This window comes from Apaloderma vittatum, unplaced genomic scaffold, assembly GCF_000703405.1.
Source record: "Apaloderma vittatum isolate BGI_N311 unplaced genomic scaffold, ASM70340v1 scaffold686, whole genome shotgun sequence".
In the NCBI taxonomy this organism is placed as follows: Eukaryota; Metazoa; Chordata; class Aves; order Trogoniformes; family Trogonidae; genus Apaloderma; species Apaloderma vittatum.
The window spans coordinates 8,727-31,421 of record NW_009722085.1 but is presented as its reverse complement, the minus strand read 5'-3'; the positions used below and the strand labels follow the sequence as shown (position 1 = coordinate 31,421).

Sequence of the window (22,695 nt, the reverse complement as noted above, 5' to 3'; positions counted from 1 at the left end):
AACATCCAAATGGTTTGGGGAAAACACAGATGCCACGAATTAGGTACCTAGAGACCAAAAAGTTTATACTTTATACTGCATTTTTCCCAAATAATTATAAGCTTGGGAATTATGGTAGTCTTTTGCCTGGTGGAGTTTCTGGTAGAAGTCCCACAGATTTCAGTAAGTCTTAAAGAAAAGATGTCACTGAAATCCCTTTGGGGTTCTTTGTGTAATTTTTGATTGGGGATCTGTAATCCGATATGCTATTTACCATGCTGGAAGCCATGATATTATTTAACATTAATGCCTCCTGAAAAATGGAAAAGTTACAGCATTCTTTTCATTGGGAACGTAGGCTGGCTCAGGAGTGTTCAAGAGGAAGACACAAAAATGGTGTAGGAGTAACAGAGGCTTTTTTGAAACACCTGACAGAAGTGGAAGGAAAAAGTAGTCATGGATTTATTTTATTTACATCAAATTCTTAGTACTGAATGACGGGTAGGTATTCATCTAATCCTGCCACACCAAAAAAAGTAAAAAAAAGAAACCATAGCTTTTGACTAGTTATATTTTTAAGGTGATGTTCTTGGCACTGATTGATGGGGGAAAAATGCAACTGCAGGAAAAGAAAATTAGTCAAAAGTAAAGAGCTGGCCAAGAAAATTCATATTCGATATTGATTATCTTATTACGGGTGATCATAAGCCAGGTGTTGATATCCTGTAGGCAGCACTCAAAGGATTCAGTGCATTAACTGAAAAATATTGTTTTCCTTTATGCCAAACCTGCAGATCATTTTTTTGCCATGGGATTTCTTCATATGCAGTGGTGAGGCTGTTCTTGAAGGCTCGTGCAGTCACTTGGGATGGGAATCTCAGTGGCAAGTTGAATGGGCTGCCCTGGCTCCGGCATGATCAGGAGAAAGCAAAATTAATCACTTTGGTATCTGGTTATTTGTCCATTTCCTCTGCAGATGAAGAAAATGAGGGGTAAAGAAATGGTTATTTTATTATATTAGACAGTAGCTGGGTGTACAAGGGGTCCATTGGAAACCTGACGTTGATGTGGCGTGTTTTGGCTATGAGCTCTTGACAAGTTGCTGGCTTTTAAAAAAAAAGTTTAAAAAGGGAAAGCTTTACCTGCTAAAATGATAATCTCTCCCTTTCTAGTGCAAATAATTAAAATTATTCAAGTCTGTATTTTTTAAGTTAATGTTCTAAGCTGTGTAAAGTTTAACATTAAAAAGGAAACCTTCCATGGTTTTATGTTGGTTTTGAGTTGTCAGTAACGGGAGGTGGGTCAGGCTGGCCCATTTCAAGCAGTGACTAATGGATTTCTGCCTCCGTTGCTGGTTCCAGCTGCCTCTAAAATGAAATGATTAATTGCACAAGGGAAAGACAACAATCCTTATTTGATTGTGCTGATTACAGAGTTGCTGATTATCGGAGCAAAGGGAATAGGTTGTCCTAGTTTCCTAAACTCTTCAAGGAACGCGGCAGATCGGAAAATAATTTAGAGCTGTTGGGTATCAGGTTACTCAAATCACGGGGTGACCTGCTCGGAGTGTCTCGTATGTCCTGCATGCCGTAGTGTGTCCTGGCTGTAGCTACAAGGTTTGCTGTGATAAATCAGTCCTGCTTTTCCAGTTGTGATCCATCATACCCAGCATGCCTGTGCACTGGGTACGTAATATATCTTACCTGATTTGCCAAGGAAGCTACAAATGAATGAGCAGACCCTGATTCTTGGTTCAGATCAGGCAGGCTCCAGCGAATGCGGTTGCATAGGCTTTCACATCATGGGTTTCCAGTGTTGTGGGTTTTTTTCCTCTTGGAATTCTGGCTGTTCTAGTTAACAGTAACATGGTCATCTGTTGGCTTGGCTGAACTGAATGCTTGGAATGGTTAGGAGGTCAAAGACTTTGAGTTTCTTCATCATCTCTTGCTAAGAATAGAACGGCTAGGGCAGCTTTTTCCTGATAATTTTATTTCTTATTTTTAAATCAGTCTTTATGGTCTTATTAAACTGCTTCTGGGTCCTTCCTCTTTTTCTTTTTTCTTTTTTTCTTCTTTTAGCTTTCTGCAGAAGAATTGGATAGAGATATGTATTGATCTCACAATAGTTGTTCTCTTTTACCTTTTTTTGCAGTACAGACAGAAATAAAAAGAGCAGACACTTCCTGTACACCAAAAAAGGCACCCTAATAAAATACAGCCAGCTTTGGACTGAAAATATTTGCTGTTTAATAGGATCATAGAATCGCAGAATGGTTTGGGTTGGAAGGGACCTTAACGACCCTCTAGTTCCAACCCCCACTGCCATGGGCATATATGGACGGTATAGAGCAGTTTAGAAATTGTGGAAGAATGCCTTGGCCAATTAAAAGTTTCCTGGAATTCTAGGTAGATGGATTGTAATTATTGCTGCTGAAACTTTGCCAGTGCTTGGGGATTAATGCCTTTACATTTTAAAGACAGGGAAGAAATTTGTAATGCAGAGCACTCTTCAGTGGGGTATCTAATTTGATGAATGCTTACAAGACCCCATAAGCAAATGCTTATGTCTAATTTAGAAAGGAGAAATAGGTTTTAAAGGGTGCCTTTCACCGGTCACACAGGTACTGAACCAAACCTGGTGTCCAGCTCAGTGTAGGAATTACATAGGGCTTTCCTGTGTGGCTGTCAGCATGTGCTCAGGGTGCAAGTTAGACGCTTTCAAGACAGGCACAGAATACTAAATTCCTTTCTCTTTCAGTAATTTCTACCTGAGCCCTGTCTGTAAACCTGCTTCACGCCTTCTTATGCTGTGCCAGTCCTGATGTAGAGGAGAGCGGTGTTCTTGCTCTGTGGTCTTACACTTGCAGTTAAAATTACAAATTCCTCTGGTATTGCTGGAGATTGTCCTACTTTATCCCATATAGTACCAGAAATCCTATTCCGGCATGTGCAGACCGTGAACACCCACACCACACTGCCTGGATTCCCTGGACTGAGAAGGAGATTCAACTGGAAAGATATTCAACATTTTGTCAACTTTGTTTTCCTGTAGCAGCTCCGAATTATTGGGCAAAGCCCAGCACAGGAACCCAAGCATGGCCTTTGATTTGCTGAGTTGACTGGAGAATACGGGGAGAGAGTTTTTTGGTTAGCAGGCAGCAAGTGAAGCCCAGAACTGGTTTCACATCCTGGATTCTGCCACATGTTTCTGGGAGCAAGGTGATGTTATCTCTTTTCAAACCCCTCTTTCCTCTTTGCATACTGTAGCTTAAAGCAGTGCAAAAGTGCCTTCATTGGTGGACAACCTTTGAGATCCTCAGAGAGCAGGTGGTACTGCAGTAACAAAATATTATTTTGGGTAGTAAAAGGAGTTAAACAGGAATCCACTGCGCAGTATTTAATAATCTGCTTCGATACCACAATGACTTTTTCATCTGGCAGAATTGATGCTTGCAGCAACATTTGGTTTAAAAGCTATAACTCACACTGCGGATTATAATGAATACTTTCACTCTGTGCCTTTTCCTGCAAAAGGATTTCACCACACTTTCGTTCATTTCTTTTTGCTGTGAGTCCTTAGAAGCGCACACGTCGTGACTCCACTGGGCGATGGCAATGCATCACTGGGAGAATGGAAAACACATAAAACAAATATAATTTTGTTCTACAGTACAGTACTTCGGAAGTGGAAAATTTTCTTTGAGCCATTGCTTCTTTCAAAGTATCGTGTGCTGTAGTGACAAATAGATACCTTTGATCTTTCCTGCTCTGCTCGACCATGACACTGTAAATCAGCGATTTGCTTTTTCATACTCCATCATTATTAAAACCCGTTGTAACTTTGCTGCAGACACACATATGTTAGCTCTTGAAAACTGTGCGTCTTGCTCTCTTCTATAACAGGGGAATTATTGCATTTGAAAACAAAAGCTACATTCTGGAGCCATTAGAAGGTGCTACAAGTGAACACAAGATCTACCGAGCAGAGAATTTGAAAATAGCCTCAGGATCTTGTGGTCACCAGCTGGACATCTCTGCCCTGAGAGCTGATGGCAATGACACGTCACACCGTTCTCAAGCTGGCAGGGTAGGTGGATGATGCACTTTTATGTTCCTGATTTGCTGTGTACTCCTCTGGCAGCATTTCCATATCACTGCCTTCCATAGCCCTTTGTTTGTCCCTACTGAGCAAAACATGAAACCATCGAGTCAACTCCTATTGCCATCATGTGCTTAAAACTAGGTATATAATTCCATGATTTGCTGAAGTTTTATTTCTTTTTCTTGACCCTGCATGCATAGCTTGCTTTTTACTTACTTTTTGGTAATGACATGTCACAGCAAAGTTTGAGGTTTCATATAATGGGAATATATTCTGGTTCAGATATGGTTACAGCCAGTATTTTAAAAACCTGTAAGAACACTGAGCAATGTCTGGAAAGGTTCTCGCCCACCCAGGATGGAAGGGAACACAATAGCTGTGATGCTTTGCTAATATTAGGTTACAAACCTCTACATCCTAATAGGAAAGTATCTTATGTAGACAAAGCAGATTCACACTATCTTATTTTACAGATGTATTATTGTAGTTGTTTTTATGTAGGAAGAAACGCATTTAATGTCAAATGCATCTAGCTAATGGAAGCTGTAGAAAATTAAATGAGCTAAAAATCAAGAAGAGGAAATACCGTGATAAGTTCATCTGCATGTCAGATGAGGATGGTAGAAAAGACTGATTTAGGTGTTCAGAAATTATGCAGTGATACAAATCTGCCTTCAGCATTTATTAAATGTCATATATTGGGATTTATACTTCCATTTATTGCTAAGCCTTTGCATCAGGTTACTTGTTAAGGAAAACAACCTAGATGGCTTCCGTAGATATTATTTATGTACTGGAATTAAGATTATTTTTTTTACATTTTAGGAAAATTAAATATTACATCTAATGCATTAGCCTTTGCATATATCATTTTATGGGCTAAGCACATTTCTAAATGTGTGCAGGTTGAAAAGTACTTTTCATAACTTTATTATAGCTTCCCTGAAAACCTTTGCAACTTTTGACTGAATTTCACAGAAGTGATCAATGTAACCCTAGGAAACTGAAATAAACTATGTATGTACCAACTAGATGATACAATCAAAGCAATTTTACTCTTACCCTCATGGTTCTCATATTTTGTTGATGGCTTCAACTATGTGCCAGAATTCACCTTGAATATCTGAAAGGTATTTTTTTTGCTATGGTTCAGTGGACATAATTATAAAACCTGTCAACAGTCACGTCATATGGATAGGTACAATATATATAATGAGTATGTTGGATGCGCTCCTAATGTATGAATTCTGAAAGTTGTCAAATGTAATGTGTGAAGTGAGTGTTCACATCTCAGGGTTGTCATCAGCTGAGTAGACTGTCAGGAGACACTGAATAAAGATGACCTGCAAAGTATGGAGACATAAAGCTGCTCCAGATTGCACTGGGTGACAGAAGTAAACAGAAATCTGGTCTCAGATTTAGGGCATGATGAAAATTTTTGGCTTCTTGATGGATTTGTGGGGAGCTTTTTGGTTTGTTCTGGGTTTTGTTTCGTTGTTGTTGTTTTTTTCCCTGACCCTTCACTCTACTACCTACGCTGAATTCTTCCTGAGCAGAGCTGAAATGTGAGATCAATATATCACAAAGTCAGACTAGCCTTTGGGTTGGATTTAAGTGCAGATAAATGATGGGGCAAACAGTAGACTTAGCTTCCCAGATTCAAACACGAGATTTAACGGAGCAAATCAGGTAACGTCTCAGATCTGTGCAGTCGCATTTTGCCCCATTGGAGCTGGGGCTCTATAAATACTGGATCATTCCATAACTCGGTGGACCCTCAAATTGCAGCAGGGACTGTGTTTTCCACTCGAGCTCCATTGAGATGGGATCCTACAGAGAGCAAACCTGATGTGTAAAACAGCCCCTACAATATGGCTTTTTCTCCGTAGCCACACAGAAAGCTGTTTTGGTGGTGCTGGTGGACCACAGGTGAGCTGTTTGGGGCAAGTGGATCACAGAGGAAGAGAGAGGCTGCAACACTGCGGTGTGAATCCAAACCATGGCAAGTCCAGGCAAAAGCAGTTTTGGGATAGGATCAGGCGTGGTGGAAGCAGGGGAGAAAGATGATGTTCAGTGGAACGAAACACGTCTCCCGTCGTGTTTATCTATCGTGACTATATCGTTGACTCTTCATTTTAGTTCTGGAGGCTTAACTCAGGCAATGGCTGATGTTGCTGACCCAGGCAATGTGCATCGATGCTGTTGGCTGGAGAAAGCAAGCTGAAAGAAGTCATAATTAGGTATATTTTAGAAATAAATAGTGTATCTGAGGAATGCACATAGCCTCTGGGCATGGATTCCTTATGCAAGTCGGTCACCAGAGGCTTACATGATTAGACCTTCCCAGCCAATTTCTCTCAGGCTAATTCTCTCCAGTCCAAACAGTTTTACTCTTAGTAAGAAGTAAACGGTTTAAACTGACTCTTCTTATATCTCTGTACCTGGATTTTCATGTCACATCTTTTACCCATCGTTTAGAAGACTAGAGGCATCTTGGGGGTACATCTCTGATCAGTACCACATAATAAATTTCAGGTTTATGTTAGAATTTTAGTGTCTGAGAGATTAATTTCATTACAAACAACACTCACATGGTCATTTGCCTTATGTGGCATTGCACTTACGTCTCATGTATTTTGCAGGGAGGTAAATCAAGCTCTGCCAGAGCACTGTAGGTTCTGTTGAAGTCTACTGAGGTGTGCCAGGCTCTTTGTATGGCATCTGCTGCTGGTTCAGGAGCAGCAAGAAGGGATGTGCTGACTCCTTGGCATCCTGGTTCCCAGCTAGCACATCACCGGGCACTGCTGGTGACCTGTGTGGCAGATGAGGCAAGGGCATGGGCACCAAGTCTGTGGACACTCCATGGCCCCGTGGTAGTGACAGTTCCCTCAAGCAGAGCCCAAGAAGATGACAGAGAACCCCGATACCAGAAGAAGTTGTAAGAATATCCAGCTGTGCTCATTTGCCAGACCCCCTAATAAGTGTAATCCTGTGAAGTGTTTGTATCATTGATGTTTAGTTCATTAAAGCTTTTACTGCTTTCTCGGTTCATAAATACTGCTCAAAGGGAACTTAACTGCTTTCCAGTTACTGTAGTTTGAAGGCTGTGTAAGACTATTAAATATGAGTTTGAAAGTCAGAGTTACTAAAGGTTACATCTGCTACTTTCCTCTAAACACAATGCTGCTTGCAAAACATTTAAAATCATTAATCTGCAAATCATGAAGAGGAATCCTTTGGTAATGTGAAGAAAACTTTCTGAAATTTGGCTGGAAGATGATGTCCAGTGCTGACTTAGCTTAGGGGGATCACAGAGTTTGCCTTGGAACAGTTTACTTTGGAAAGCTTTACTCATGTTTCAGGTTACAGAGCATTGGTTTAGTGCAAGACATCATGGTCATTAGGAGGTCAGACATCTGCTTAAGCTCCTTAAGTTCTGGCACGAAGATCAGATGTACTGCTGAGACCTCTTTTCCCTAACTGCCTTATTCCAGAAACAAGGGAGGAATGATAGAATAGAAGATCAGCTGCTGTAAATCACAGAACTTTTACAGGCATTAATAGGTCATTTAGATTTAGGGTAGCAGAGGAGCTGTGCTATGATTAAGTACTTTTACAAAATTGTTTCATTTTCTTCAGCGATCATTTTGCAGCTAAGCATTATGATTCTTTTAGACCTCCACTTAGAATTGCAAGTAGTGTGGCCAGCTCTTTTATGTGAATATACGGATACAAACCTAAATGTATGCCTTTTGTTTTTAGGGCATTAGTTTGCTTCCCCAAACACTGACAGTTCATTCCATTTTGTTTCCACAGTTTTTGTTCTTGAGTTTTTCTTTTTACATAATTTATCAGTTGATCACTTGATCTCTATTTCACTCAATATCCCTTTATCTCTCATTTTTCACGGTAGCCAGTTTGTTTGTTGTGTGAAATGTTTGCTAAAAGTCATATCATCATTTCTTTAAATGTGCCTTGGAACTAGCAAAGGTCTTTCTGCTAGAGATGATATTCTCCTGCGAGGAAAGATAACTCAAACATTTCCACTGCAGAAAGCTCAGAGGTTGAGAGAGACTTTGTACCATTTTTCTGCTTGGTGTGATCAAATCCTGAGGTTGTCCGAGGTGGTTTTTTTTGTAAGTACAAAGTAGACTATTTCTACTGCAGTAGGTAAAAGGAAAACTTCCATGAAGAGGACAAATATACTAATAAAATTGTATGCAGTGAAATATCTGGAAATCTGGAAATCTGTGTGTCATCTCCTCTTGCAAGCACTTTGCTGGACTGAAGGCAGAGCTGATTTCAAGAGTCCCTTATTGCAAAAAACCGAAATACTATTTTCATCTTTTTTGGCAGTACAAGAGGGAGACTCTGAAGACAACAAAGTACGTGGAGCTTGTTATTGTGGCAGATAATCGCGAGGTAAGAAACATAAAACTAAAAAGTTATGGGAAGCATGGGTAGCTCAGCTCAGTTGAGCTGCCAAGATATTGCAAGTAATGTGCTTCAGGCACTAATAGGATGATTTTCGGTGGTAAATCTTCTTCCCTAACTAGGGCTAAGCAGTGAAAGGTGCGATTCAGATAGGACAACACTAGTAGTGTTGATGCAATACTTCATCAGGAATTTCACTCTCAAGTAACCAGGATATCTGGCAGTAACTGAAGAGGCAAATACGAATTCACTGCTCAGGATCTCCTTGAGCTAGTTAAGTGTTTGCTGCCATTGACTCTGCCCTCGACGAGATCGTCACCATTTGGAAGAGAGGTTGGATCCTGTGCTCACTTTTGAAGCAGTACTTTACTATCACTTTGCATGAAGCACGACTGGTTTCCTCGTGGTTTGCAAAGAGAGCTTCAAAGCAAGGAGCCAGGGCTGGCTGTAGAAATGTTCCAGTGAGTAGAGTGGCAACCAAAGATCTAAACCTTGGTTTGGATTATTTTGCTACTTATGGGCTGGCTGTAGAAATGTTCCAGTGAGTAGAATGGTAGCCAAAGATCCAAACCTTGGTTTGAATTGTTTTTCTACTTACATTTATTTTTGTGTCCTTGGACATTGCTAGTTAGGGAATCACGATCACTCTGCTTACTGTTAAGAGCTCACGAAAGAGCGTGTCCTTGGACATTGCTAGTTAGGGAATCACAATCACTGCTTGCAAGAGACATTAAACGCTCACCAAAGAGTCTTTTCTTTTTCACAAAACGTTAGTCCCTGAAAGATCACTGCATAGACTTCAGAATTTTAAAATCTTTTCATGAGAACCAAAATCCTATCCCATAGCCTGTGCTTATTCTGGGAGAGACTGTGGTCCCATGAAGCCCCAAGCAGTCTGACAATGGCCTTTGGTTGCTCGATGTAATTCCCAAATAGCACTGACAATGCTGACAGAGTAAGGTGGCTGTTGGGGAAACTATATGATATTTGTGCTGCTAGTACACTGATCCTTTGCATTCCAAGTTTCAGAGACAAGGCAAGGATGTGGAAAAAATTAAGCAGAGGCTGATAGAAATTGCAAACTATGTTGATAAGGTAAGAATATGAGCATCATTTCATTTTCCCCAAATTTGCTACACTTTCTGAAGGATGTTGCTGTGAAATCGATGTTTCTTGCACTAGTGAATTAAGAAATCTGTGATATCAGATCAGCAGCTTTTAAAACCTTTGCCACATCTCCTTATCCACCTACTTTTCCAAGGAGCTAACCCTTCTGCTTTCCTAATGCTCTAGGATTTCGGTGAAATGCTTCCCTCCAACCAGGAAAAAAAAAAAGTAGACTTAAACCTTTCATATATCCTTCAACACACTAAGCTGTGAGCTCTGCTCTGCTGTACATGCTGTAGAAGCGGGAGGTGAACAATTTAGACCTAGGATTTTATTAACCTGCGAAGAGAGTGGTGATAATCTCATGGAATAGCCCACAGAAAAAGAATTATTTTGAGGAGGAAATGGAGAACAAAGTCCTCTGCAGCATCAGGGGACGGATGGACCATTCATAAGGCCAACAAAGGGCCAATGAAGACACAGTCAATGAGATATATAGCCCAAGGAAGATGGCAGAATTAAAAACTTGTGCTTAAGAAAGCAAAAATTGATGGCTGAGTGAGAGTGATAAGAAAGACATGCACTGGATTTTTTCTGTACTTGAAGCCATTCCTTGACAAAAAGCAATAAACAGTAAGAGTCCTCTGTAGTGTTTTTTGGACAAATTATAGTTTATTTTTATTATGCTGTGTGGCCAGAAAAAATTATGAGTCTGGTAGTGAAATTATAACTGAGGGAGTCTTAATTTAGCTGAGAACTAATCAAGTGATACTTCAAGGGCAATAACTCAAGGAGAAGCATGCTTGATTAAAAACAAGCTGCTGAAGACAACTCCACCTCTTCCATAATTGTCTTGCTGACTTATTACTGGAGGACAGGTGTTTATATGTTACCTGCTCAAAATTAATTTTGCATGTTCTAATATATTTATGTTTCATGCTTAATTTATGCTCAGCAAATGCCGCTGTTATCCAAATGACTGTAATGCATATAAACAAGACAAAGATCTAGTATGTGCTTCTCCCAGACTCTCAGCCAGATCTGAACTTGATCGATTCTTGAATCCATCTTGACATTAGTCTCACATTAGAATTGTTATCTCTGCTCTATTACTAATGCTGCTCCGGCATCCCTCTTGTAGCAACCGTGGCATTTCGAGTTGGGATAATAGTCTGTGTAGACCATGGTGTGAAAATCACTTGGTTTTATCTGCTGTGAGCAAGACTCCATGACTCTGGCTAAATTTTCAGCCACTCTCTTAAGCGCCAATAGTAGTACAGCACAGTTGACCCTACCTCTTGGGTTGCATTGGTGATCGTGATGGGGAGCAGTCACAGAGAGATTCACCTGCCGTAGCAACACGTTTGTTGGGAAGCGAAGGACATGGGAAGGTAGTTGCAGCATTTCGTCTTGACGGATGATACGAAACTTGGGTGGGCATTGGAGAAATTGCCTATTTCTGGATCTCTTTGAACGTCTTGTAGGTATTTAGTCAGGTCAGAACTGTTACCTCTAAGTCATGGAAGTATTTTCCCTGAGTCAGTCCTACCAGATGTTTGCCCTGGACAAGAGGCCGTCTAAGCCTCAGCAAGAAAGGTTCATATGCACATTATGCTTCTGTCGAAATATTCTAATCCAGTGTGGTTTAAAATGGATTTTGGAGACGTGTTTCTATTTTTCTTTTCTCATTAGTTCTATAGGTCACTAAATATTCGAGTAGCCCTGGTTGGAGTGGAAGTATGGAATGACATGGATAAATGCTCTATTTCTCAAGACCCTTTCACCAGCCTCCATGAGTTTCTGGACTGGAGAAAGCTAAAACTACTACCTCGTAAACCTCATGACAATGCACAGCTGATAAGGTAGACTTGACACTATGTTTAATGCTGGCCGGTATTACGATACTTAGGTATTCTAATATATTAAAATAGGTATTATAACACTGTATAGGTATTCTAATATTTATACTATTATATACTTATATATACTTATATAAGATACTTATATACTTATAGGATACTTATATATACTTATAGGTATTATAATACTTAGCGTATGAATTTACAAGAAGTTTAAGCTGGTTTCGGTCTAAATTGTTACTGAAAAGGGGCACTGCTGCCCTCACACCAAAAGTAGAGCCAAAGGAGCACTATGTGGAGTCTCTGTGTTGGTAGAAAGATCTCAGTAAACCTTGAAATGTGGTCTAAATTGGACAAGTCATTTGCATTTGTGACTTTAAAATCAAATCATTTACATCTTTTACACTGCTGCTGTTTCCTGGATTGAAGTAATTAAGTAAACATGCTCAAAGTAAAAGCACTCTTAAAAAAAAATTTAAGAGAAGTACCTCTTTCTTGAACTATGTGTCATTTTGATCAATGGACCATTCTATATACTATAGAGATAAATACACCTGATGTCTTAGCAATTAAAAAGAAGCTCTTTACTCAGTACGTAGATATTCCTACGTTATCTGTCTAAGAATAGAGTGAGCCCTTCCAAACTGTTTCCCGTGAGATATTTGATTACTGTCTATGTACAATAGTACTTTGTTGGAATGATTGCATTCTAGGCTGTGTATTATAACAAGTAGCATATAAACTTCCCACTACATTAAAATAACCCTTCTTTGAGCTGGAGACATTATTTTTACATTTGTATTTCTATTCCAAACATCCAGCGAGGGGGAAAAAAAAATGGGAAAGAAGGGTCCTGTTGCATCAGTAAACCCAAAAGACACTCATCAAATGGATCTTTCTCATAGCAGGGATGCTGTCATTGTCGGTCTGGCAAGTCGGCACGACTAATCTGTGCTTCTCATTGTTTGAAACCTGAAAATCTCTGGAGCCGACACATATGAAATGGGACCTTTGTTTGGGATTGGCAGAAGTACAAGACTGAAAATAACAGGCAGCTATCTTGGCACTGAATGGTGATTCTGTGATTCTTCTCCTCCTTTCCCACCCTCCCGCAGCGGGGTCTACTTCCAAGGGACCACCATTGGCATGGCGCCCATCATGAGCATGTGCACTGCCGAGCAGTCTGGAGGGGTCGTCATGGTAAGTGGGAAAAGCACGAGACTGGAAAACTGCCTGATGTGTGCAACACCATCTCAAGTGTCGTAGCGCTGTATTCCGTACCAGAACACCAGCCCCATTTGCCCCGTCTTCAGTCTCTATACCATCTATATCTATGTGCGCATTGCTTGTAAAAAATAGATTCCACAGTGAAAAGAAATCAAAATATTACGTTACAATATTGTGTGACCTCTTTGCAAGAATCCTCTGCTCCTAGTTACTATTAAATCAGGTGCTGAGGTGCTGTGAATGAAGAGAACCAGAAGATGTTATTTGTTATGCGCTTGGGTGTACTAGTGTTACAGGCAACAACAGTCTATCCTGAATCTTCTGTTATATTGATTTTATTCAGCATTTACAGAGTTTCCAGTGTAGGACCTTGTTTTCCATCTTTGCAGCACAGTGGTTTTATTACATTGCCAGACAAGAAGAAACTATGGCAACATCTATTCTACCTCAAAGATATATTACTGGTGCTGTTGTTAGATGCTAGACATGATGAACATAAAGGTAAACAGCCTGCTTCTGGAATTAGTTCTTGAATATTTTAAATTTTTAACTGTTTTGTACAAAGGAGGGAGAAGGAATTTTATGTTAACTAAGCTTTGCCATTGACGTACCTAAAAAAATTAGATGTGGATTCTCCTACTAGCAGACTCAGCCTATAAAACTCAGGTGGGAGCTCAGGAGCACACAACAGTCAGAGTTTGCCTGATCTCAAAGCTCCCAGCTCTTCAAAGCTTCATGGACACTGGGACACTAAAGCTTTTGCTTCAAGACAATCCACACAGGGAGGTAATCCCAGAGACACAGCTCCTGCATTTGCTTCATTCTTAAGTAGCATGCAAGCTGAGGTTGGTCCACAATGCAGGACTCCTTTATGTTCTCTTGGACAAGGAGGCAAGAAGCCAGGCTGAGGTGATGTGTGCACTCATGGAAGATGATGTATGGATGGTTCAGAGTGGGAGGATTTATGAGGTGAGCAGGGAAGCTGAGGTATAAGAAAGAGTGGGAAAGAACAATCAAGTCACCTAATTTGGAGAAAATCGTGTTCAAATTGTAGAAAAGACAAAGGCTTCAGTCTCTTGGTAGCTTTAGAAGCTGAGTCTCTAGTAGGTGTTTGCTACAGCTTTTCATTGGGTACTTGGGGGATATATATGAGAGGAAAAGAGGAAGAAAAAGGTGAAGGAACCTCCTTGCACACTTCCAGACCTTGGCAGAAGCACGTACGAGGCAGACAGCCCCATTGTGTCCATTCACCCTCAGGCCAGCAGTCACTGCTTTGGCTTTATCTGCAGTCAGAGATGCCCTTAACGATGGCTTCTTTGTTCTTTTTTGTTTTAGCATAAGCTTTAAAACATGCTACAGTGTTTTACTGCAAAGTCAGTCCTCTTTGCTCTGGAAACTGTCATTTGAAACAGAAACAACAAAACATATTTCATTCCAGTAACAAGAAAACAAGAATCAGCATTTCTTTAAAGAGCTCTTAGGGCTCTGACAGAGGAGAGACTGATTTATAAGTCCAGGAGAAGCCCCACGTCTGTGCACGAATTGTGGCCAGGCTGCAGCTTCGGTGGTGAAGAGGAGCACGACATTTCCCGGGGACTCCTACCTCAGTGAACTGGAATTTTGAGGTGCAAATTAGCTCGAGGTTTGCACAGCAGAACTAGGAATGTTTTCCAGTTCTTTAAGCAAATCTTTAAAAAAGAGCGAAATCCAAAAGGAGCAAACTCTCACCCCCAAAACCCAAATGGGCAGCTTTCCAACCTGCCTCCCTGCCTCAGTTAGCGAAGGCTAATTAAAGTGTCTACAAAATAAGTTTTTATATATATGGGTAGCTACAGAAGAATGCTCTAAATGCGGAAGATGCACAAATGAAAGAATGAACAACTGTTAACCTGGGAGGCTACAGGGCTCAAATGTCTCAGCAGTGGGCAACGGAACATTTGGCCATCTGTATAATCCAGCCAACCTCTTAGCCATCCCACTCAATACTAGAAAGCTCCCACACTGTCAGAAGTGATCTGAAAGAAGAGACAAGGGTGAAATTGCAGAAGAAATAACATTGGAATACAAAAATTGGAGTCATGCCTCTATTATCTGATTTTCCTGACTTTTACAGTTGCTTAACTCTATTATATGATCGAAATTCCTCTGTCGTGTCTCCCTGAGAGCCTCTCTCTACTTTTCCATAGGGCTGAATTCTCTCAGTGGTAGGTGACACCCTGTCTCCCCCGAATTTTAAAAGAAACTCAAAGTGGGAAGAGAAGACATCTGAGCATGAAACGCATTTGGTGTTTCAAGAGCATTATAATTTTATTTTACAGTGATGATTCTGTCGTGTTGTAGAAAGAACAGACAAAAGTTCACACTTTGACACCTGCCTCGGTCTTCCTTCTCTTTCAAAAGGTTGCCCACCAAATTAATGATTTTAAAAGTGAAATATCGTTGTGCTGCTGTAGTGTGGTAACCTCAATCATGCCAAATTTCCATTGACTTTGGTGGCAAATCAGGTTGAATGACAAGTGTGGAACTGAGGCACTTAAACATTCACTTACAATTCACTTCCAGAGAATTACTTAAATGAAATAAAAATGTGGTTTAGGAAACTTATTACGACAACCGAGTGTAACTGCAGGGAAAGTACGAGGAGTGGGGGATTTGCCCGTTCTAGCTGTAGGCGATAATATTTTATTATTACAATTTGACCTGATCATGGTGGGATGAAGCAGAGCTCAGCTGAAAGCAGCTGCATGTTTTGTGCAACAACTTATAATGTCTTAACAGTGGATGGCTGCTTGGTCAGTGGTAGTGAAGCTGTTTGGTAATGTGCTCAAGTTAACTTTAAAAGGCCCTAATTGAATAAATCAAAGTCACACTGCTATTCATTTCTTTAGTCCTTGTGATACTTTAATGGTCTCAGTATCAAATGGGACATGTCTCTGTTTGTTTTGATAATCCTCATTTATGCTGTCTTCAAATAACCTCTTTTGCTGAGACATCGCATTCCTTGTTTTAAAAACCCTCTCTACAAACTGATAAAATTGCATTCCAAGTGGATCTGAGCAAGTAATGAGAACCGCATGGCCTGTAATAATTGTTTGCCTATTCAAGACCCAAATTGCATTTCAGACCGTTTATTGCTCAGTCCTGGAGTGGACTGTGTGAATTCTTGGTTTTATTTTTAATTGCCAGCTTTAGAGTTGTTCAGATAAATACAGTCTCTGTTCAACGAGTAGAAGAGATACAGGCAAAATAAAGAAAAACTGAGATCAGTGTGTTGTCACTGTAGGTAGCTCGAAACTTAGAGGTTTCTATCTTGACCACATGCCCTCATTTCAAGGCATCACTCCAATGTGTTGCTGGTAAATTATATGGAAATATTTCTTTACTTTCTTAATCTTTGCTCCTGGATTGTTTTCCAGTTGAGTGGGAGGTTATTCTCTTTTTATGACATCAGGTTCGATTACATTGAATTCTCTAAATACTTCATAAATTACTATAGGTACAAAGATAATTCAATCTGTATGAGACTAGGATCTAGATAAGCCATCTCCATATGTAGGCGTTGTGCAGGAGTGTGTACCTTCTTGATTAGTACAGATCATTTTGCTACATGGGTTTGCTCTGTTGTTGCTTTTACTGGGACAGGTTTTACAGCTTCTTTCAGAAAACAGTCGTCTTAGAATATAACTGCCTCCAAACTGGCTGTTATATTAGTCACAAGGTTCTCAGATTAAAATTTTAAAAATCAGGAAAAAATGAGAAGACATCCTATGTTAAAAGATAAAATTCTGTTGAGTTTAGTCCAAATGCTGAAGAAGCTATTTCTTGTATTCAGATTGGCCATACTCTCTTTTTGATTTTGTTTGGTATTTGAGAAATTATTTGCTAAAAATATTAGCACAGACAGATGAAAGAAGGAACTCTTAAATCTACCCCAAGTTATGTATTAAGGACTTCTTTAATATATAGCTAATGTTTTAGACAGATTTATTTCTCGCTTCTTTTTAGTTTGAAGGTTCACTTAGATGATACTAAAAGAGTTATTTAAGCTGAATATATTCATATATGCTTTTAGAGCAGGCTGCTGTACATAGTAATTCCATTTACTGACTGATAAATAGTGGATCGTGCATTTATATTACATGTTTATGCCTTTAGGCAGAGCTTGCACATGACTACAGTGGATTTTTTTTTCCCTCAAGGAAAATGATCGATGTGGAAAGGTCTCTTACTTGTGGTTAAGCCAAAACCTCAGTCTGATCAGCAGCCTGTAATCAGATCATGCAGTGAATTTCTCAGAAATAACTGGCCCAAAAATCAGCATTTCAATGAGGATTAATATTAATATTTCAGCTTGACACTTGCAACATTTGGAATATTCATAGGTGGTTACAAGAGGCCGTTGAAGATTTCGATTTGCTTTGTCCTTTCATTTTAAAAAGGAAGTTTTCGAATGTACTTGGCTTTTTTTACAAGACTTGTGTAATCTTGGACTTTCTGATATTAAAGAAACAGAATATTAAATATACCAAGTGCCATCTCTTGCTGCATGTGTAATTTACCTCCTGACACGAAGGACCTTCTCACTTTTCCCTCATCACACTCATCCTCACCCTTTTGAACACTTCACCTCTGGATTACCTTTTTCTGCCACTGCCGTGTCCTGGGAATGTGAGGAATTTATTGAGAATGGAAATTTTAAGCCCTAAATAAAGAGATGGCCCAGTTATTCGAAGCTGCCCAATGGCCCCACGTGTCAAATGTGCTGGGGAAACTAGGTGGCCAGGACAGACAGGCTGTCCTGAAATTCCTCGTTTGCACTTGGTGTGTGTGTGGATGAATTTAAAATTGCATCCATTTAACAACAGTGTAACTACAGCTGGTATTTTGAATTGTTTGTATACGCTGACTTGACTAGTCCTTTTTTGGTTTGTGTTTTTTTAAGGATCATTCAGAAAACCCTCTAGGTGCAGCCGTGACACTGGCTCATGAGCTGGGACACAATTTTGGAATGAATCACGACACGCTGGAGAGGGGCTGTAACTGCAAAGCGTCGACCGATAAGGGAGGTTGCATCATGAACCCCTCTACTGGGTAAGTATGAGGGTAAGCACTGGCAAGTTATTTACAGTGGGAAATATTCTGTTTCATTTTGTGTCTGAGGAGCATTTAAAGGGAAAAAAGAAAAACCTCTTCAACACCCGACAAATCTTCTCGCAGTTCTGCCCCTCAAGCTGAAACCATTAAACTTGTTATCAGAGCAGGGTAGGTACAGTTGTACTTTCACATTTCCATGTTAGCAGTGTGAGAGACAAAAAATGCTATAACTGGTTAATTTAAAAGAAACAAACACACAAAACCAGCAAAAAAAACCCTGACAAACTGCACTGCAAGTGTTCAATCAGAATTCCACTGTCTCTCATCTTGCCAACTGATTATCAGGCGTAATAGGAAATGAGCATCATCCCAGGGTCAAGACTAAGATGAATGTGTAGGAAATAAGGCAATGCAGGAAATGTATTATTAGACTCTCTGTAAAGCCTTTGTTTTCTGCAGAGAAAGTTTTTAGTTTTGCACAAACTCGTGCGTTTCACCCCTTGTAGCTGTTTCAGCAGGTGAGTAAATTAAATCTGTGTGGTCGGTGGGGTTAGGACTGACTGTTCAGTGGTCAGAGTGAGCTCTTCCAAGAAGAAAGATATGAGGCACTGTGGAACATAAAGCCAGTGAACCTGTGGCCATCTCTCTAAGCCTGTGCTGACGATAAAGGCACTATGTCAGCAGAGAAGCTTTTGTAGACACAAAAATTGCAGGTACCATGAGCAGGGTGGCTGATTACAGCTTGCTTCTTGGTATCTTAAAGCACTGTTAGGAACTGGACTATATAACAAATGAACTCTCCGTGTCCATTTTTTGATGAGAGCTGATGGGATTAAACTAAAACAAGTGTAGATTTACCAGAGCTTTCTGCTGGGAAGTGCTGTGCCAGGCTGCACCGCCTGCAGAAATGTTACTGCCTGTGACTGGAAGCAGTGGGACAAATATCTGTCAGCAGTGTCTTGCAGATACAACTGGCTTTGCCTTAGGGCAGGGGGACAGTCTAGATGATCTTCTGGTGTCCCTCCCAGCCCCAGCGTTCTCTGTGTGTGCTTAAACTTCAACTGTTGCATAAAAATTTCTTCTGGGAATTGCTATCAGCTCAACCTCTGCCTTCTCCAAGACCATTTCTGGGAAAGGAGAGCAATGTGGGAGAGGCCAGGGAGTGCTGGGCAGGATTGCTGCCTGCTGCTCAGCCCAACAGCAGCCTTGGCCTTTCTTCAAAGGCATTGCTGTCACCCTTCTTAAAGGCAGAAAAAGGGATCCTGGCCAGAGGCCAAGCACAGCAAGTTAAGAGACAAACAAAAGAGAGTTGTGTGTGTGCGTGGAGGAGAATGAGAGTGCTTCCTACAGTTCAGAAAAGAAAAAAATCACTTGGCCCTTCTAAACCAATAAGTAGTAACTAGCTGTATGGAGGTGCGTTCTGCAGCACGTATGCATGCTGCGAAAGCAAACCAGAATTGGAAACGGGGCTCTGAGGTGAGGTGAGGTGATAGCTGGTAAACAGCAGGCAGGCACAGGTCTGGGCTCGGAGTTCCTGAAAGGTGTGTGAAAGCTTTAGTCATCTCCTGGTTGGGCATCCAGATACTCCGTTTTTGCAAATAAACACAGGACAGAAATTTGTAGACATTTTCTGAGCTCACCTTGTGAAGACGTCTCTACCATGAGATTAGACAGCTCTTCCCTGGTTCTGCCGTCTGCACCAGAGCCTTTTGGGTGTATCTGAAGGTGCATTAAGAAAAGTGTGTCCAGCAGGTCTAGGGAGGTTCTCCTCACCCTCTACTCTGCCCTGATGAGACCACACCTGGAATCCTGTGTCCGGTTTGGGGCAGTTCCAGAGAGACAGGGACCTACTGGAGAGAGTCCAAGGGAGAACTACGAGGGGGATCAAGGGACTTGAACATCTCTCCTATGAAGAGACACTGAGAGACTTGGGGCTGTTCAGCCTTGAAAGGAGATGGCTGAGAAGGGACCTTACATAAAGAAGTATCTGAGGGGTGGGAGTCAAGAGGAAGGGGACAATCTCTTCTCAGGGGGCCCAACAACAGAACAAGAAATAATGGATTTGAGTTAGAACATAGGAAGTTCCACCTCACCATGAGGAGAAGCTTGTTGGCTATGCGGGTGCCGGAGCCGTGGCCCAGGCTGCCCAGAGAGGGTGTGCCGTCTCCTGCTCTGGAGACCTTCAAAGTCGGCGTTCCTGTGTGGCTGCTCTGAGTGACCCTGCTCTGGCAGGGCGTTGCACTGGGTGAGCTCTAGAGGTCCCTTCCAACCCCCAACATTCCATGAGTCTATGATTCCTCTGTGCTGGCTCTGCCAGTCCAGAGCCTTGGCTGTGGGGTGGCTCAGGGCATGGACAGAACAAGGTCGTAGCAGCTCAGATCTGAGTCCAAGCAGCTCAGCTCACTTTATCTCTGGGTTTCTGTAGCACCTTCCAGGTTCAAGGCTGTGCTTCCCTCAGCAGCACCGTGCCCAACGCCAGCACCCCATAGGTTCAGCTCTTCAGGGAGGAGGCCATCAGGTACTCGTCAGCTTTGTAACACTCTCTTTGGATTTTTTACCAAGCTTTATGTACAGCTTATGCCTGAGGAAGAGTTGTGGCATTCACAGAACTGCATAGGCTATTGGGTTTGCGGTGATTATTGATTTATAAGTGGAAATTTAAAATCAGCGTTATAGCCTTAGGCTTTACCTTCCTACTGTGCTGTCAATCTGTAATAAGTATTCTGGAAGAATACTTTATGCCTTAAGCCAGACTGCATGTTACCAATTTAAAATTAACATTTTGAATATTTACCTAACATCTGACCAATAGTAGTATTCCTCTGAGCACCGTGGTTCAAGGAACATTGAAGAGTTTTCGGCTCAGGAAGTACATGTCTGTTAAAGGAAAGCCAAATGAATATTCCTTACCTGAAATGCATTCTCAGAATAGCAAAAAAAAATCAAAACAATGAACATCCCAGGGAAGCCACATACATTTAGAGAGACAGCCTGCTTTCTCCATGTGCTCATTGGCATTCACTTCGTGCTCTTCTAATTTGTGTCAGTTTAAGGTAGATTTAACAAGTGCAAGGAAAAAAAACAAAGAAAAAAAAAGAAATCTTTGGGCTGAAGCTAATGTAAAAAGTACAAGCCCCTGAGAATTCCTTATCTGATATCTAAGAAGCATAGAAAACATCTGGGTTATAACAGAAAGGCTTCTGTAAACTTAACTTTGGAGTAATTTGTGTGGTTGTGCAGCAAAAGGGGATATTTTAAGGCTTTTTACATAAAAAGTGATTTCATTAATTATTGCCATTACTTTCAGTTCTTGTGTTTCAGTCTTTGAAGGGGTCTTGGAAATTACTTCTTGGGAGAAAAAGTCTCCAGGGACCAGCGTGGAATTTAAACTCTGTTGGATCTATTCTTTAATGAGCTTCCTATAGCTTTTACTCTCAAAAGATACCAGCAAGATGTGTATCACTTGTGTATGAGCTACAAATGCCTTAAAGACCTGCTACTTTAGCAAAATATAATTTGTATATGTATATGGGTTAAAATATAAACCCCAAAATTTGTGGCACTCCAGGTCTTTTAGTGATTCAAATATCTGCTATGGAAATCATACAAATCCCACTGTAAAAATTTGAGGGTTCGCTGTAGAAATATTATCAATAAGCAATATTTAATATTAACACATTGTTCTCTTTTTTATGCATATGTTTCATTAATATTCCTCTAGCTCTTTTGATCATAAACTGTTCCTAGTGAAAAAGAAGCATGTAAGGAGACTTAAAGAGATTTACAAATCTTTTCACTGAGATTGCAGTATCTGAAAACTAAGGAACTAGGCTGAGCCAGCAAGGCCATTTCAATATTCCACTTGTTTTCCAAGAATCTCCCTAATGTTTCCACTCTCAGGAGTGAAAATATTCTTCCTGACAGCTAGATAAACACAGAAGAGTTCTGGTGAAACCCAAGGCGTTAGTCTAGATTTATACCACTGCAACTAAAAGCAGAATTTAGCACAAACTGTGGAGGAAGATTAAGGCAATTAGCAGTGTTTGTTTATTGAATAATTTTGGAAAAGCACTTTTTATGTGCTTTTTCATCAAAACTGAGCACAGGTATCTCCCTGCGGGTTGAAATTGAGTGAGTTCCCCTGGAGTAGCTGAAAGCTTGACATTTCTTGAAAGCCTTAAGGGAAAGAAAATTTGTATTGTCTTCTGCCTCCTCTAAACCCCAGGGTTTATACTTGCCCTCACCCCCGTGTCTGTGTCCTTGCCAGCGGCATGCTCTTCTGGTTCATATATAGGTGACTTACACAACTCACTTATGAGAAGAGCTGAGCACACTGGAAACGTGTTCATCCTTCCCTCTTACCAAAAGTGCTCCTTGATGCGAATCCATTTCCCCTCTCCCGACCAGTTTAGTTAGGTGTTGATGGGAATCCAGGAAGCCACTAAGGACAGCTAGCTGTACCAAGCTCACTCAGGTGTGATCCTACTGCAGCTGCCATCCCTTTGCAGAGTTCCAAGACTTGCCGTAATGAAAGCTTCTTTCCTTGTCCTCTTGCAGAACGTGTTTCTCTTACCGGGATGATTTGTTGTGGCTGAACCTCCCGGCGATAGATAGTTGAAATGCCAGGCAGGCTCCTGGGATAAAGCCATTTGTTTCATCTATCTTTGCACTTCCACAGACAGAAGCAGGTTTTCATCATGCTGATAGAGCAGAGGATGGAGGGGAAAGGGCCACTTTGTAGTCTCCTCCAGTCCCCTTTGCATCCGGCAAATGATAGAGATCATTCCTCAGGTCTGCCCTACTTCCCACACCCCATTTCTTTCACTGTCCTTGTATTGTGAGGTGAAATACTTCATACAGACCTGGAGGAGTGCATGCTTTAGCCATAAGCTTA

General features: G+C 40.9%; 1 protein-coding gene across 1 annotated transcript in view; it reads left to right on the top strand.

Annotated features, from left to right (window-relative positions):
- Positions 1–17,802, top strand: part of LOC104275615 (disintegrin and metalloproteinase domain-containing protein 12-like) — a 116,606-nt gene extending 98,804 nt beyond the window's left edge. The window contains exons 5-10 of the mRNA XM_009871615.1: positions 3,882–4,065; positions 8,437–8,502; positions 9,538–9,609; positions 11,314–11,483; positions 12,596–12,680; positions 17,650–17,802. Coding sequence (XP_009869917.1) covers positions 3,882–4,065; positions 8,437–8,502; positions 9,538–9,609; positions 11,314–11,483; positions 12,596–12,680; positions 17,650–17,802 — 730 coding nt within the window. The remainder of the gene's footprint in view (positions 1–3,881; positions 4,066–8,436; positions 8,503–9,537; positions 9,610–11,313; positions 11,484–12,595; positions 12,681–17,649) is intronic.
- Positions 17,803–22,695: the final 4,893 nt, after the last annotated feature.